The sequence below is a fragment of the Argiope bruennichi genome, chromosome 6, assembly GCF_947563725.1.
Source record: "Argiope bruennichi chromosome 6, qqArgBrue1.1, whole genome shotgun sequence".
Classification (NCBI taxonomy): Eukaryota; Metazoa; Arthropoda; class Arachnida; order Araneae; family Araneidae; genus Argiope; species Argiope bruennichi.
The window spans coordinates 16,427,717-16,444,454 of NC_079156.1; the positions used below are offsets into that span (position 1 = coordinate 16,427,717).

At 32.9% G+C, this 16,738-nt stretch overlaps 1 protein-coding gene across 1 annotated transcript in view; it reads left to right on the forward strand.

Annotated features, from left to right (window-relative positions):
- LOC129972472 (vesicular glutamate transporter 1-like) overlaps nt 1-16,511 on the forward strand; it is a 165,350-nt gene extending 148,839 nt beyond the window's left edge. Inside the window, exons 9-13 of the mRNA XM_056086617.1 lie at nt 44-193; nt 4,064-4,196; nt 8,232-8,342; nt 12,618-12,745; nt 15,935-16,511. Of these exons, the coding sequence (XP_055942592.1) occupies nt 44-193; nt 4,064-4,196; nt 8,232-8,342; nt 12,618-12,745; nt 15,935-16,297 (885 nt within the window). The 3' untranslated portion in view covers nt 16,298-16,511. The remainder of the gene's footprint in view (nt 1-43; nt 194-4,063; nt 4,197-8,231; nt 8,343-12,617; nt 12,746-15,934) is intronic.
- Nucleotides 16,512-16,738: the final 227 nt, after the last annotated feature.

Here is a 16,738-nt window from a genome sequence, read left to right on the forward strand (position 1 = left end):
ATGCATCGTCCTATAGCTTGCTAATTATTCTTTTCTTTTCCAGCTGCGGACGACGCCTTGGAAAGCAATGTTTACTTCCATGCCGGTCTACGCCATCATTGTGGCCAACTTCTGCCGAAGCTGGACCTTTTATATGCTGCTCATTTCTCAACCCATGTATCTCAAGCAGGTCTTCAACTTCAATATTGAAAAGGTGAATTGTACAGGTCCTTTCCTTTGAATTAGTAATGTGAACAATACCGGGCACTGCAAGCTAAAATCAATATTTGTGGCATGGCTTGATTGGTATAAAAATCACTCTTGGGCGCCTAACGTATGGCATCAAATGTGACTGATTCTAAATCGAGTGAGAATAGTAACAAGCTCAATAGTATCAATAGTAAAAACGCAGGGTACAGAGAACAGTGACTGCACTGCAGACAACTACCATGAAATGCTGCAAACAATAAAAAAGAATACTCGCATGATGGAAAAAAAATCATATAAAGTGTGCGTGCGTGTGTGTGTGTAATGCAGACAGACTTTTCCGACAGCTTCATTAAACGTTTTTGCGAGTTAATTTAATCCAGTAATTCGTTTAACTAATTAATAAAACTGCAAAGTATTTTTCGAATGGCTCGAAAGAGAACTCGCCGTATGAGCAAAGATATTATTGTCAGAAGAAAAAAAGATATAAAAGAAATCAATATGGTGGACGTCAAACAGAAAGCAATAACAGAGTGTAAAAATCGGCTTACCGAATATAGGCTAAATGAGTAATCGTTATAACTTGCCGAAGGAAATTGATTTTCATATCTTCCAAAATTATTTGGTCACCAAAAGCCTTTTTGCATAATTTTAAAACTAAAAAAACTTTCTTTATTTGATATAAATTTTATTTTCGTACAACTTTCTCTTTATTTTTAATATTTTTAAAATTTAATTTGATATTTTGGACATTAACTTCGAAGTAGAATTTTCACTTTCGTTTTTATTTCGTAGCTTACATTTTAAGTTTCACGGACACTAATTTATAGAGTATTGATTCAATTCAATTCATATTTTTATTCCTATCAAATAACAATGTGAAATGTTTCTAAGTGCGATTTTTTCCATATTAATAATTTAAAAAATTAATCTGGGCGAACAAGTTGCCGCTGAAGGCAGCTAGTTTAATTTCTTATCTTTCTTTTATGCTTTTATTCTCACCTTGGCACTTTTATATCACTGCAAAGCTAGTACAGTTACTTCAACGCGCGTTTGTTTAAGGGCATGACTATATGCTTGACTTGTAAAGTCAGCGTGTTTAAAATGCCGTTGAGTGTTTTTACATGGAAAATGAGGGTATTGTAATTTTTTTGCCCATTTTATATGCATCATTTAGAATATTTTTATGTCTATATGTCTGTCAAATTATTTTTATGTTTAGCACAGTAGCTGAATTTTTATTTATGATTTATTCTTAAAAGTAGCCGCCTTTGGCGACCAGCCGGTTCGCCAATCTTAATGTTCGTTAAAATTTTAATAATTAAATATTTTATGCAATTCCTACTTTAATAGCTTCTTCATCAAAATATATTAAAACTTCAAATTTTGACTGTCATATAATTCATTCATAATATTATAAAGGCCTTCAGTCATAACGTAATATGTATCTCTCTAATTTTCTGTTAGCACCCGTAGAATTTATGCTTTAAATTAAAGTGGAAAGAATTAATATTCAATTAATATACTTATATTTTTTACTGAAACAAAGCATTTTTTTTTTATAATCTGATTACTGAAAATAGAGTCACACAGCGTTTAAACTTTATGGGCACTAAAGAATATTTTTTTTTTAATTTATGTAATATCTCAAGTGTTTGTCAACAAAATTTTCTTAGATTCATTATGAGCAGATCGATTAATTAACAATGTTTAAATTTAAATGCATCAAACACTAAGAAAATAAAACGAATCGTTTAAAATAAACGGTTGAAAACAGGTTTTAAAAAAACTACTTAAAAAACGATGTACTTAAAACTATAAGCATATACAAAAAATATATAACTAACATAAGTACAATTTACTTACAAAAGCATGCAACTAACCCAAAAATAATTTAAATCATCCATTGATAACGGTTGTCATGGCAACAATCAGAACAGAATGCGCATGCGTGAATTTTCTTCGCCAGTTACGTAATGCAAATACGTGATTTTTTTCTACGCCAGTTGGGGTAACGCTATGCGGATTAGAAATTTTTATTTTCCTTTATTCTGTTTTATTTTAATTCAAAAGTACTTCAAAATGAATCTGAAAGATCGATTCATTAACAATGTTTAATTTTAAATGCATCAAACACTAAGAAAATACAGAATCGATTGAAATAATCCGCCGAAAAATTTTAACCCTAGCCTCATTACTGTTGGGAGAAAAAAAAACTGAAGCCTTTTTCATTTGGCGGTGGGAGAAATGGAAGATATTTTTGGCGAAAAAGTTGGCGGTGGGGAAAATTTAAGATTTTTTTGGCGGGAAAGTTAGTTTTTAATTAATAATTAAAATTCTAATTAAAAATTCGAAAAAAGGAACCCCAGGTGCACATTCCCAACCTCCAAGGTATACATGTACCAAATTTGGTAGCTGTAAGTCAAACGGTCTGGCCTGTAGAGCGCCAACGCACACACACACACACACATTGAGCTTTATTATAAGTATAGATAACATTAATCAGTTTTGTCGACGATGGATTCATTCAGTACATCGAATTGGAGTTGATGTCATTTGATAATTTCTTCCCTTTTTAGAATCATATGAATATGCAATTGCAGTTGGAAATAAATATTAACATCCTTATTATCACAAATTACCCAACATCATTGATACGATATTTTCACCTTGACCAGCATTCCGAATATCGAACAACGTCCAAATAGGGGTAGATTGGGTTTCATCTCTTTTTTTGCATTAGCCTCCATGAAGTATAGTTACACTTTTCGGAGATTAACACCTTCCAATGGACGTTAATTATTAAACAGATTTAATAACTAGTCTCTTTGGCGACCAGTTTGTTAACCTAGATTGAATATTTAGACCGTTAAATTATTAATATGGGATACATTTCTTTAAAAAATCATTTAACCTAGTAATTTAACACGACCGAAACGTATGAATTCAATTAAGATAGTTTACTACAATTTACAAAGCGTATATATTAAGAAATAAAAGCGGAATTGAAAATCATACCACGGATTTAATGAATGGCAAAAGCACGCGCTTAAATGTTTTAATGGGGAGTTTCAATTCCGTAAAAACATTGTTTCTGATAGTGTATCAAATCGAATTAAAAATATCATTAGAGTTAAATGAACGCACGAAAATGAAATTTATATCATTAAAAAAATTATTATTTTAGTCCTCAGTTAAAACAAAGAGCATTTTTATAATTGTTTTTAAAGATTAGAGTATCAATTTCTGTGCGCAAATCATAGTGATTACGGCTGGACTTAAGTTGATGTATGAGCGCCAAAATTGAAAATATTTCGAGCGATTTCTCATCAAATATAATTGTGACAATTTTTGATTGCTATTTTAAGAGCCGTTTGTTAGCATTTCTGTTATACACCAAGAATTGTAGACGTTTAGAGAGTTTTTGGACAATTGACATGATTTTGGCGCGCTTGGCGAAAAGCCGTACATTAATCTAAAGTCTTACCACTCTTACTTATCTACCAATGATTAAGTCTAATTATGGCGCTTGATTGAACTTTTAGTTCGTAACCCATTTCTTGATTTCTTTTATAACTTCTTTCCTCTGACTGAATGTCATCTTTGGTGACGTGGCAAACTACCTCCAGAACGCATCTAATAGCCACATTAATCGACTAAGCGAAGCTTATGATTCAGCACAGCTGTAAAAATGTTCAGTAAATAAAGCAGTCTGAAATTCGTATCGTGTATTTGACGTTGTCATTCGACAATTTGTAATACAGTCGATTTCAGTGCCATGTACCTTAGCGTTTTATATATATAGATGTTTTGAACAATGTGATAATGTTTGTTAGTGTATTATTTAATGTGACTTGATGATTGTTTCTTTGTCCAGTCTGGTGTTCTTGGAGCCCTGCCTCATCTCTTGATGACAATAGTGGTGCCCATCGGTGGTCATCTGGCCGATTTGCTGAGGCGGAGGGAAATACTCACGACCACTGCAGTGAGGAAAATCTTTAATTGTGGAGGTAATTGGACGCAGGACTTAAAACAAATGATATTGTTGCAGATTTAAATATGAAATGTGGATGCTGATCGAAAATCAGTAATTTTTTACTCACTTGATTCAAAGTATTAAAGTCAAATTACATATTAGTTTTTCAGTATTAATGTGTGAAGTAAAATATCAGTTTATATCGATAAAAAGCATGATTAGTTATAACGTGACAACTATGCAAGGTGAACGGTAAAGTCCCTTGAAGCCTTTTAATTCAAAAACAGCGCAGCGTCTCATATAGCCAGGTAAACAATGTGTATCTGTAGTAAAGTGATTATGCTGAAACGGGTTATAGCGTTACTAGTGGTGAAATAAGGAAGTTACAAAAAATAACTCAAACCAATAAAAGAGATCAACCAAAAAGTCATGTTTGAAAATGTACACTATACCATAATAAAAACATAGGGAAAGATTTCTTGGAGTTATATATAAAATTGTTGGAGATATTTGCAATTAAAATTATGAACTTTCGTGATTTGAAAAAGGGTTAGTCTAAAAATTGGAAAATATATTCTCCAGCATCCCCACCCCCCAATTACGTTGTTTTGTTGTTGTTGTTTTTTGTTTTTGTTGTTTTTTGTTTTTGTTTTTTTTGCGGGGGGGGGGGTATTATTATTTTTGTTTATTTTCTTCGTATTTTTTTTTTTAACTTCACATCGCCGTTGATAATCTCGAAAAATACTTTATGTTAATACGATAATACATTTCTCAATTATGATATAATCAAATAATGCATTTCTCAATTTAGGACAAACTCTCTTTCAAATGACGGAAAGCTTTCGATTTAATCCCAATTATCTCTCATTGTACTTTTTGATCGGTCTCCTGTAATTTTTGAGTTATTTTTGACCGCTATGGGTGATGCAATCTGCCACCACAAATTCAGCACAATTACTTTACTACGGATACACGCCACTTTCCTAGTTATGCGAGATGCTGTTTTGAATTTAAAGACCTTGAAAGTATTCTACCGACCATTCTGTATATTAGGCGTGCAGTCAATAAATAGTAAGGCAGAAAATATTCCACAATAATTATTTCATAAAATTCAAACATTCTTTCGATAGTTGTTTAAGTATTTATCTCACTATAACACTAGTCACAGAGTGCCTTGAGTTCTTAATATTTTTACACGTGGTATATAATGAAATGAAATAAATTTATTTAACTAAGGAAATAATTCAACCATTGGCAAACCTGCGTGAATTTTATTGAAGTTTTCGCCATTGTAACTCATTTCAAATGGAATTGTATGTCCAGGAACAGTGACTTAGAAAACAATATAGGAAATACATTAATAACTAAATATACATTTAGAATATCTTATAAGACCTTTAATACCTTATTATTACCTTTATTTTAAAAGTTCAAATAAATCAAAAAAGGACAAACAAAGCATTCTTACAGTAGAATATGGAATCACCATTACCAAGGTGGAACGCTGTAGAGGTTTCAGGTGAATTAAATAAAAGTAACTGATACAGCAGATATAGTGTACAACACAGGTTTAATTATATACAAATTTACAATAGTAGAATAACATAATTGTATTATTGTTGCAAATCGTGCACAACTTCGATCAGCAAGTCCTTTTTCCACTTATTGTAAGTATATCTTTTCATTACTCCCTCTTATAGGAAGTAGAAAATATCGTAATCGTCGAAAAATACGAATTTGAAATTTTTACGAATATCCACGCTTTACACCTACCGAAATTCAACAAATACATTTTTAAAAATGTCTGTCTGTCTGCCTGTCTGTGATAAAGATAACTCAAAGTCTATTTAAGCTAGATAGATGAAATTTGGTATTCTTTACACCAAATTTGTAATTTCTGTAAAATTTTCAGCAAAATTCATTCAGAAAAATATTTTTCGGCTGTTCGAATATAAATTAATGCAATGCTCTACAAAACCAAGAGAACTAGATAGAAAATATTCGGTACACATAGTTAACATATATAGTGTTTCTACACTATCGATTTCGGTTTGAGTTAAATGAATAAGAGACTGAATATGTGTCGATGTACTTTCAGAAGTATGTAAACGCGATAGCTCAAACTCGCAATGACAAAAATATCAATTTCGATATGAGAATTGGTGACTACAATTGTGGTTCTGTGTCAAATTTTGATTTCAATCGGTTAGGAAAAATGAGTTTCAACACGAATTCGATTTTCGGTTACTATTAACTGCGCAGCACGGATTAATCGCCAAAAAAACTCGCCAAAGATCATACGATAGATTCAGTAAAAATGCTAAATCCACGCCAAAAGTTAATACTTCGTTACAATTGTACTCTAATACCATCAACGGGTTTTCTGCCTCATCAAAGATCCGCAATTTTTTGCGGGGAGATAACATTTTTATTAATAAGGAAGCGAAAACGTTTTGGGGAGACTTATCCTGCTGGTTGTCATTACTAATATTGCTTCCGTTTTGCTATTTAATCCGTTATGCTAAATACAGCACTGGATTGTTGCACTATTGTGAAATTGTTGTGCCTTTAAATCTGTGTCGCATACTTTATATGTAGTATGCCTTTTTTTATTTAATTCGATTGTAACTGTACGATTTCGATTCAGTGTTCCATTAATAATGATTTATTTGAGTATATATTGCCTTCTCTATAATTACTCTCAAGGTTTTAGAATCAGTCAGTGTATTAACCCTTTCTAGGGCCGTGGGAAGTATGCTTCCCACCAAATTTATCAATCTTTGTATGAATTTATGTAGGTTGGCATAAGTTCTGACAAATTTTTTTAGAAAGACAGAAACTTAGATGCTTCAGTTTTTTATCTCACACAAAATGGTGCGACTTGATTTGTTACTTAATTATTAATTAACCAAATTAATCAAATTAAATTTATCTAATAAGCTAAATGAATCCCTTTTCTTATTCTAATTTCAAGCCTAAAAATATTTTAACATAATATGACTAGAAAAAAATGGCCCTTTAAGGGTTAATATACCTTTCATTGGGACAGTTCATTGCATTGCTTGATTTAAAAGCATGTTTAGCTTTTAAAGCATAAAAGCATAAAGTGCATGATGATATTAAATAATTTTTTTTACCACATTCATTTAATATTTTTACATGAAAGTAACAGAATTGTTTGCTCAAAAACTTGGTTTATTAAATATACGAAACAAAACAGAATCAATTATTAATTCGTGGAAAAGATAACACAGAATGTATCTATGAACAAGATATGAAAGAATAAAACGAAATACGAAAAATGGACTAAGCTACTAACTATCAAATTAACTAAGCTACTGACTATCCCAGTCGGTTTACTTTTTCGTATACGAAGTATAGAGAAAGAATTGAAATCGTCAAAAAAATTAGAACTCAAGTTTTTGACGAATCTCCCCGTTTTAAGCCTCCATAAGTACGAAAGACACATTTTCCAGAAAATATTTGTCTATCTGTGACAGAGATAACTCAAAACCGCTTTGAACTAGACGAATGAAATTTAGTATATGGTCTCCACACCATATTTGTAGATTCCCAGTTTTGAACGAAATCCATTCAAGGAAAACTGTTTGGCTACCCGAAATAAGAACACAATAACTGCAACATGAAGTGAGACAGATGTATAAAATTCGGCACATAGATTTAACATCTACATTGTAGAAACTTATCAAATTTTGAGTCAAATCCAAAAATTGGTTGGACATCTTTCGATCTGTATTTTCATAAGCATGTAAACGTTATAATTCAAAAAAGCAATGACTTAAATATATCAAATGTGGTAAGTTTTTTTGTGACTACATTTGTAGTCTTATATCAAATTTTGCTTTCAATCGGCTTTTGAAAATCTCGTCTAGGGCACAAATTTACTTTTATTAAAGAATATGCAAGAAAGTTTTGGTGAAACCAATACTGCTGTTTTATATTATTTTTGCTTTTCATTTAATTACTGCTGTTTTATATTAATTTTGCTTTTCATTTAATTAAAAAAAAATTCTTGCGATATCAATACTTTTTTTCTTTTCATTTGTAGGTTTTGGCTTAGAGGCTATTTTCTTACTCATCGTTGGCTATACCCGCAGTACTGTGGGTTGTATAGCTGCTCTGACTATTGCAGTAGGTTTCAGTGGTTTCGCAATATCTGGTAAGCTTTTCTTTTTTATTCATTACTGGCTCAAATATGCGTTATATTAAATTTATTTGGCCTGTTGTATCATTTTAGTGTTTATATCATAAAAAATCTTCAATGTTTTATACCTTTTCGCATTATGGAATATGAATAAGAGAATGGCAAATTATTCAACTATTTATAGAACTATCATGAAAAAATATCTTATGGTATTATCTTTTGGTAAATAAAAATATTTACTTTTTATCGTTTTTTTAATGCTTTCTATTACAGAAATCTTCGAATGCTTCGAGAAGTATATTAAAAAGTAGGTCGGTAGGTTCGTATAAAGTCATTTATCCAAATGTGTTGAAAAAAGTTTTTAATTTAGAGAAGAAATTCAAAAATATTTTTTAATTTTAAATTAATAACTTTGGGAGAAATTCTCACATAGTTTCAGATATTTCATTGACTAGTCACAAAAAAGTACAACTACGGTAAAGTATAAAACTAAAGGTGAAAGTTTGAGACAAAAACCTTCAAAATGAGAAATTCAACAATATATTAATTTAATATGGCTTCTTTTTTTTAAAAAAAAATAGCGTTTATTGAAGGATACTATCTTTATACTTATGTTCTTTTATGTATTATTTAACTGTATCAAGCAAAAACTGAATTGATAAAAATAAAATTTATCATGATTCCGATAGTAGAAAATGGATAAATATATTATTGTATTTAAGACTTCATTTTTCGTAATATTTAAAGGATACGCATTATACTGTTACATTTTTATTTTCTCCTGCACGAAGTATAAAGAATAGTCAAAAAATGCAAACTCTAAATTTTGTCGAGCATCCATGTTTTAAATCTCTGAATTCTGAAAACGCACTTTTAGCATTATGTCTGTCTCTCAGTCTGAGACAAAGATAACTCAAAAACGCTTTGAGCTAGGCGAATGAAATTTGGTATAGGGTTTTTACATAAAATTTGAGAATTTCTATCAAATGTTGAGTTATTGACAGAGGTAACCTGTGTCTCCGGGTGTTCGAATAAAAATTAGCATGATAATTACAAAACGTGAAGGGCTAGATTGATCAAAACCGGCACCCAGATTTAGCATCCATAGAGTAGACACCTATCAAATTCAACAAGTGGTTAAACGTCTGTTGATCTTTTAGAACATGTCTGTTCTCAGAAACATCCAAACGCGATAATTCAAAAACACAGTGACTTAAAGAAGATATCAAAATGGATATGTAATTTTGTAACTACAATAGTAGGTGTTTATCAAATTTTGGTTTCTCATGTTTGGGAAAAATGCATCTAAAACAAAAACTCGATTTACGAATACTATTAACCTCGTGTCAGGGATTAATCACCAAAGCACTTGTCAGAATATCATGATAGGTTCAGTAAAAATGCTAAATGCACGACAGATATTAATATTTCTTTATTATACGCCCATGCCCTGCAAAGTGTATAGTCCACAATTTATTGCGGGGCATAGGGAATTGCTCGTTTATTTTAAAGTATGTGAGAAACTTATGGAGAGACCCCTCCTCCTAGTTGCAAACGATAATTCACCAAATGTGGCATTCCACAAAATGTTTATTATTGCCCTACCAAATGAAAATAGAATGTATTTTAAATGGAACTTCGTTTTTGGTCTCTACCTACTTAGCAGTTGGTTGTTTGGCAAACATTTACACAGAAGGCGAACGCTTCGCGAACATGGTGATGGGATCCGACTGTGATTTCAATCTGATTGTGATTAACAGTGTTAAATAAGCTTTTTAAATCATTTATTACAATCTAGTATATCATGATTTTATGAAGACTTTCAGAATGTCGAAATAATCAACGAATAAAAGTGAAGTAGAGCGAATAAAAATAATAAAACGTTGTTGTTTCTAATGGCACTTGCCATGGACAAGCTCGCTGACGAAAGCAGCGATTTTAATCCGAGGGTGCGTCTCTTGTTTTTTTAGTAGCGCCAACTAGGGCTAAGAGTACGTCTTAGCTACTCACGCATCACATTCGCTTGCACAGCCCCTTTTTACAAGGGGGGGGGCACATTCGCACATCTCACAGATAGAACAGATAAAGAACAACATGCCCGAACCGGGACTCGAACCCAGGACGCCCAGACGCGGGGAGGACTCGAACCCAGGACGCCCTATGCCAGGATGCCGGCATAAAACTTGTATAGCATAAAAACCAACGTAGACAGATTTTACCTTATGTAATCTTATGTCTATGACGAGAGTACGATAAGCACTCTAAAGTACTATCCAAACTTTCAATCTACATATGAAACGTTAAAGTACGTGGAACAGAAATCGCTTTTATTTTCTATTGCCGAATGGCAACAGTCAAATTGAACAAACCATCATAGGCATTTCAGATTGCTTCTTTGAACATTTTCACAGCTCCATTGAATTCAACATTTCAAGTAGCTAATTAATGGAGTTTCAAAATATTATTGGAAATATTCTGTAGATAGTTTATGTATCATTAAAAAATACATTCAATCAGAGGGGAAAAAATATAGAGGAAATAAAGAGATAGGCCTACGAAAGGAAAATTTAATTTAACACCAAAATAGGATTAACCATCCCCATTTGGGTAATAGTTATGACTTGCTTGCTTATATAAAATGATATTCGTATTTTCCAAAACAATCATCTTACAAAAATAGTCTTTGTGTTATCTTAAAAGGGGAAAAAATTAACTTTTTAATTATATTAATTTCATTTTCGTAGAATGTTTTCCACATGTAACAATATTTTCTTAAATGTTGTGATGGAACTCAAACTCATCATCAAAATATTCAATCGTGTGTTTTGCCAACCAATATGATTTTGTAATGTATAAACTTTTTTAATTGTGAGTAAATTGATTCAATTCGTGTTTTTCTGTGAAACCAAATAACCAGTGAAATGTTTTTTTAAAAATATGTTCCATATTTATGGTGTAACAGTCTAAAAATGCAATAATCTAGGCGAACAAACTGGTCGCCAAAGGCGGCCTGTATATTTAGAATGAATGAACAGCAATCTGGAAAAAGAGTATAAGCTCTATCCTCTTGCTGACATGTAAAACAGCATTATTCAAAAATTTCTAAACCGAAATACGCTCAAAACATAATTATGTAAAAACATAACCAAGTAATAGCCTCAACAGAAACCGTGACGGTTATAGTCATGAAAATGGTGTTTAGGTATAATAAAACGGTATGCACAATGCGATGAAATCACTTGGATCGCCGTTTCGTCAAAAGCATTAGAGTTAATATTCATATCTCAAAAATGGTATTAGACAGAAAAAAAATATTGTGAAACATTATTGATTTAATGCGAGAAAGATATCGTTTGCACATGAATACTAAGAATCGATATATTTGTAAAACAAAGAAAAAAATATTATTTCTCGGATTAAAAAAGACGATTCACAAATGCTTTTTCCTATGGGATTCATTCAAACAGCTGGTTTCTGCATGTTCCCATAGCATATTATTGTTATTTGTGCTAGCGCACTAGCTGATATGGTAAAAAGTAGGAAATGAAATTGAAACTGTGCTCTAAATCTGCATTGTTTATGATGGAGAGCAATCCGAAAAATGCAAATAATGGTATCTTTTGATAACTAGTTTTTCCCTCTCCCTTTTTAACACATTTTGTGAGATCGCAGTTTCGAAAATCGCAAATAAACAAAAGCGAATGTTGAATATTTTGCTCATAGCATTAAAATGCTTTTTATACTAAATCGAAAATTCCAATTTTGTAATTGACATATCGTTTACAAAATAAGAACGTCAACTTTATAGCTTTTCGTTAGGTGTCACCTCTCATGTAGCGATTTTATTATATTTAGATACCATTTTCATTACTTTAGATGTTATCGTTTAGAAGGGGAGGGATTCAAGTGGGTATCCTATATAATTTATTTTATTGTAATATAAAAGCTTCATTTTCAAATACAATTGAATTTTGAAAATTAAAAATATTTTATTCTCGATGTATTAGTTTTTAATCGGAAAATGCTTTCATGACAATATATATATTTTTTAAATTCTCATTTAAATTTTGAAAATGCTTTGAATAGAGTCTCGTAATTTGACTATCAGAATCTTGTTTAGTGCTAATATAAATTTTCATTAAGTTTCCAAAAAATGACACATTCTAAATCCAGTTCTACTTTATATGGTTGCGCAACATAACAATCATTATTTATATGTTGATTTAGATGGTTTCGGATTTTTTTTTTTTTTCATTTTATTCAGAAAGTAATTTCCGTCGTTTTTCGCAGGCTTTAATGTGAATCATCTTGATATCGCTCCTAGATATGCTAGTATCTTGATGGGAATTTCCAACGGATTTGGTACGTTATCCGGCATGATCTGCCCCATTGTGGTCGAAATACTCACTGAAAAAGAGGTAGGTTCAATTTCTATTTCGTGATATTTCTTTTTTAACTACAGACCTTACACGAATCTTTACTTTGTAGATAAGGCTAAACTAAATTCAGCGTGTCCACCCCATCGCCCTTAAAATGAGATTTTTAGCGAAAAAATAAAAAAATATTCTGCGTTCTTTTAATTCCTCAGAAGACAAGAACTTTTGTCCATTTTGCTTTCTGGTATACGAAGTATAGAGAAAGTACTGCAATCGCCAAAAAATTCGAACCTTATATTTTATCGAATCTCCACGTTTTAGACCTCCCTGCGTTCGAAAACATATTTTTTGGCATTATGTCTGTCGGTCTGTTTTTGATAAAGGTAACTCGAAAATGCTTTGTGCTAGATGGATGGAATAGATTTGGTATATGGTCTTTACACCAAATTTATAGATTTTTATCAAATTTGGGACAAAATCTGTTCTGAGGAAATTTGTCTGTCGAATGTAAGTTAATACAATTCTACAAAGCAAAAAGAGCTCCATGGGTAAAATTCTGTAGACAAATTTAATGTCAATAATGTAGACATCAATCAAATTTTTAACCAAATCCAAACAAGAGATTTGATCTCTACTTTCTGAAGCATGATAACTCAAAAACGGAAGGACTTAAATATTTCAAATTTGATACGTGATGGTGCGACTACAATGGAAGTTCTGCATCAAATTTTGATTATAATACGTTTGGGAAAAACGTGTCTAAAATACCAATTCACCTTTAATAGATAGTCTGCGAGAAAGTTTTGAGTAGAGCACTCTTGCTGGTTTAACTAATCTTGTATCTTTTACAGGCTCACCTCTTTGATTTTTGGATACTATATAAAACCGCATGCCAGGGATTTATCGCCAAATAACTCGCCAAGGATGACACAATAGATTCGGTAAAAATGCTAATTCACCCCAAACATTAATATTCTGTACTAATAACTATTTCACGCCACTGCTATGTAAGACGTTCCATAGGCTAACACCTTTATTACAGTGCATGGAGGAAATTTTGAGAAGGCAATTCCCGCTGGTTTGAATAGCAATACACCTACATTTTTACAGAAATTAGCGGACAAAGTTATTTTATTTGGCTATTCAAAATTTTAGCTCGTTCCAATGAGTAATTTTTCTTTTACCTTTTACTTTAGATTTTGCCCCAAAATATCTCGACAAAGGGGATGTTATTTTAACCTACGATTAATCGCCAAAGGTATTGTGTTATACCGGAAAGGCAAAAAGTTCGTAAAAACTTCTAAAATTCATAAAACCCGTAAAATTAAGCAAAATAAAAAACAATTTGCAGATTTAGCATCGATAAGTCACAGGATGTTTTTAAGTTAAAAAAAATTAACTCAAAAAGCAGCCGATAGGCGGTGTTACTTACATAAGTGAAAGAATAGACACGTAAATAATGCTATCAAATCATTTATTATTGCAATATGTGTTCAACATGTCCACCACCATAAGTGATTACCATTGCAGACGTGTCACAAATCCAGCAACAGCAGAGTGCAGCATGTCTGGCTGTATACATGACATCTCTTGGCGGATTGAATCTTTCAATTCCGATAGATTGGATGGATGGGGTTGATACACCCGGATGTTAAATTTCTCCTTAGCCAAAAGTCTTCTGTGTCATATCTGGTGACCGAGAAGGCCATGGAAACTTGCAACGTCTACTAATGATTCTCTCTTCCTCGAACGTCTGTATCAGGAATTCCTTGACTGGAATAGCAGTGTGACTTGTTGCTCTATCTTGCATAAATGTAACAGCAGAAAGCGCATCTTTTGCATGCAAACATGGAACAACTTTTTCGCGCAGACACGTTAAATAACGCTGAGCATTTACTGTCACCGTTTTCATCCATTTACCGGACACTGTGTTTCAAAGAAGAAGGGTCCTATGATGAAGTAACCTGTGAAACCACACCACACTGGGAATGCAGTGGTTTCTCAGCATACACTTTTGATAGGAGGATTTTTTTGAGGATTTGACATCACCCAGATGCGACAGTTATGTGTACTAACTCCCCCATAGAGCAAAAAATGAGCTTCATCTGTAAACAAAATGTTAAAGAACCAAGAGGGATCTTGTTCAATTTAGGAGAGAGCAATGCTTATCTCTCTACAGTATCCGATGCTAAAAGTTCATGGCAAGAGTGTAATTTTGTATGGATACTGATTTAGAACTCCATGAAGAATGTTGCGTATCGAGAATGGCGGTAATTCCAAGCGTCTGCCAGCCTCTCGTGCACTTCTAGTCCCTGCCGCGGTTTCGGAAGCTAATTTTTCATTTCAGCTGCAACGCTCTCCGAATGTTTTTGCATTAGACTTGGTCCCCCGAACCTTAAACGATTTTTCAGCGCCCCAGTTTCCTCAAATCGCTGAACAAACTTTAAGGAACCTGCCACTATTAAAGGTTCTTTCCCATTTTTCTGAAATCAGAATTTACGCAGAGCAACAGGCGCTGATTCCTGGTTCATGTAAAACAGTTTCACCAACAAAGCTTTATCTTTTCCACATAGCATCCTTGTTTATTTATATAGCATGCAACGGAAAACATTCTGGATCAAGAGCGTAAGTATTTATAATCGCCTGTCTCATTTGCATATTTCCAACTAAGTTGTTCATACCAGCGCCACCTATCGGCTGTTTTTTTTAAATTTTTTTCTTACCTAAAAAAGTTTCCGTGACTCATCAATGTTAAATCTGCAAAAAAAAAAAAAAAAAAAAAAAAAAAAAAAATATTTTGCTTAATTTTACGGGTTTTATGAATTTGTAAAGTTTTTACGGACTTTTTGCCCACACGGTTTTATTGACCATGTCCGCCTATAGCCTGCGATTATGTCTAAAATTAGTCAATTACAGGAGGCTAAGACAGAAATTAGCCAAGGCAGATAATTAAACTAAAAGTTCGCCAATTCCATGCAGTTAATGCATAAGTACCAAATAAGTAAGCAATAAACGTGCTCAGGCGCAATGGAGAAAAATGTAAAAACAATGTTCTCAGTCCAGATTTTGCACTTTTTGGCAAAATCTGCAAAGTTCAATATCGATCTGAATAGAGCGTAGATTGACGCAACATAACTTATGTTTTTTGCACTATACGAGACGCATTCAGACACAACTTCTTTGACGATAAAAATAGATAAATAGCATCATTCTTTCTTTTTTCCATTACAGACAGCTGATTCGTGGCAGCGAGTCTTCATTATCGCCAGTTGCATCCACTTTGGTGGCGTTATATTCTACGCCATCTTTGCATCTGGAGAGAAACAACCTTGGGCCGAACCACCAGCTGAGGATGAAGGCCCCTCTTGGAACCCTCTGGAAAATGCTTTCAGCGATGTAAAGCAGAACGGGGCACCTCATTTCGCCGAGGAGACTTCCCTGACAGAAAGCCAACCACTTCCCTCTTACGGATCCACCGTCACAGATTATGCCTACCAACAACAGCAACCCGTCTACGAGACTCAACCAGAAATGGTGCAACAGCCTTCGACGGACCGGTACATGCACGGCACCGTCGAAGAGCGGGAATACTAGGAACCTAATGCAAATGGAACAATGTGGACTCAGTTTGAATAAATTCTCTTAACACATGCCTTAAGTTTGATGGCAGGCCAGATTCTGTCGTCTAGGTAGCTAGGCTGCTGCCTGAAGATGGGATTTTTTCCGAGTTGAGATATTGAGCCAAAGCAATATAGTTTATATCACATAGGAGATGCATGAATTCGGATCGAGACAGATCTGAGATCACTGTGTGAATTTACGTAGCTCCGTATGTATGTGTGTGTCTGTATATATATACATATATATTTATAACTATTTATTTAAATACATACAGGAAAACCTGTAAAGATACACGTCTTCTTAAACATACGTGTGTCTGTACATGTGTGCAGGTATGTATGTTTAAATGTCGACGTTATAGATAGGTTGATTGGAGTATTCAAAATATTTCCAGGGGCTTAATTTGTTGGTTGC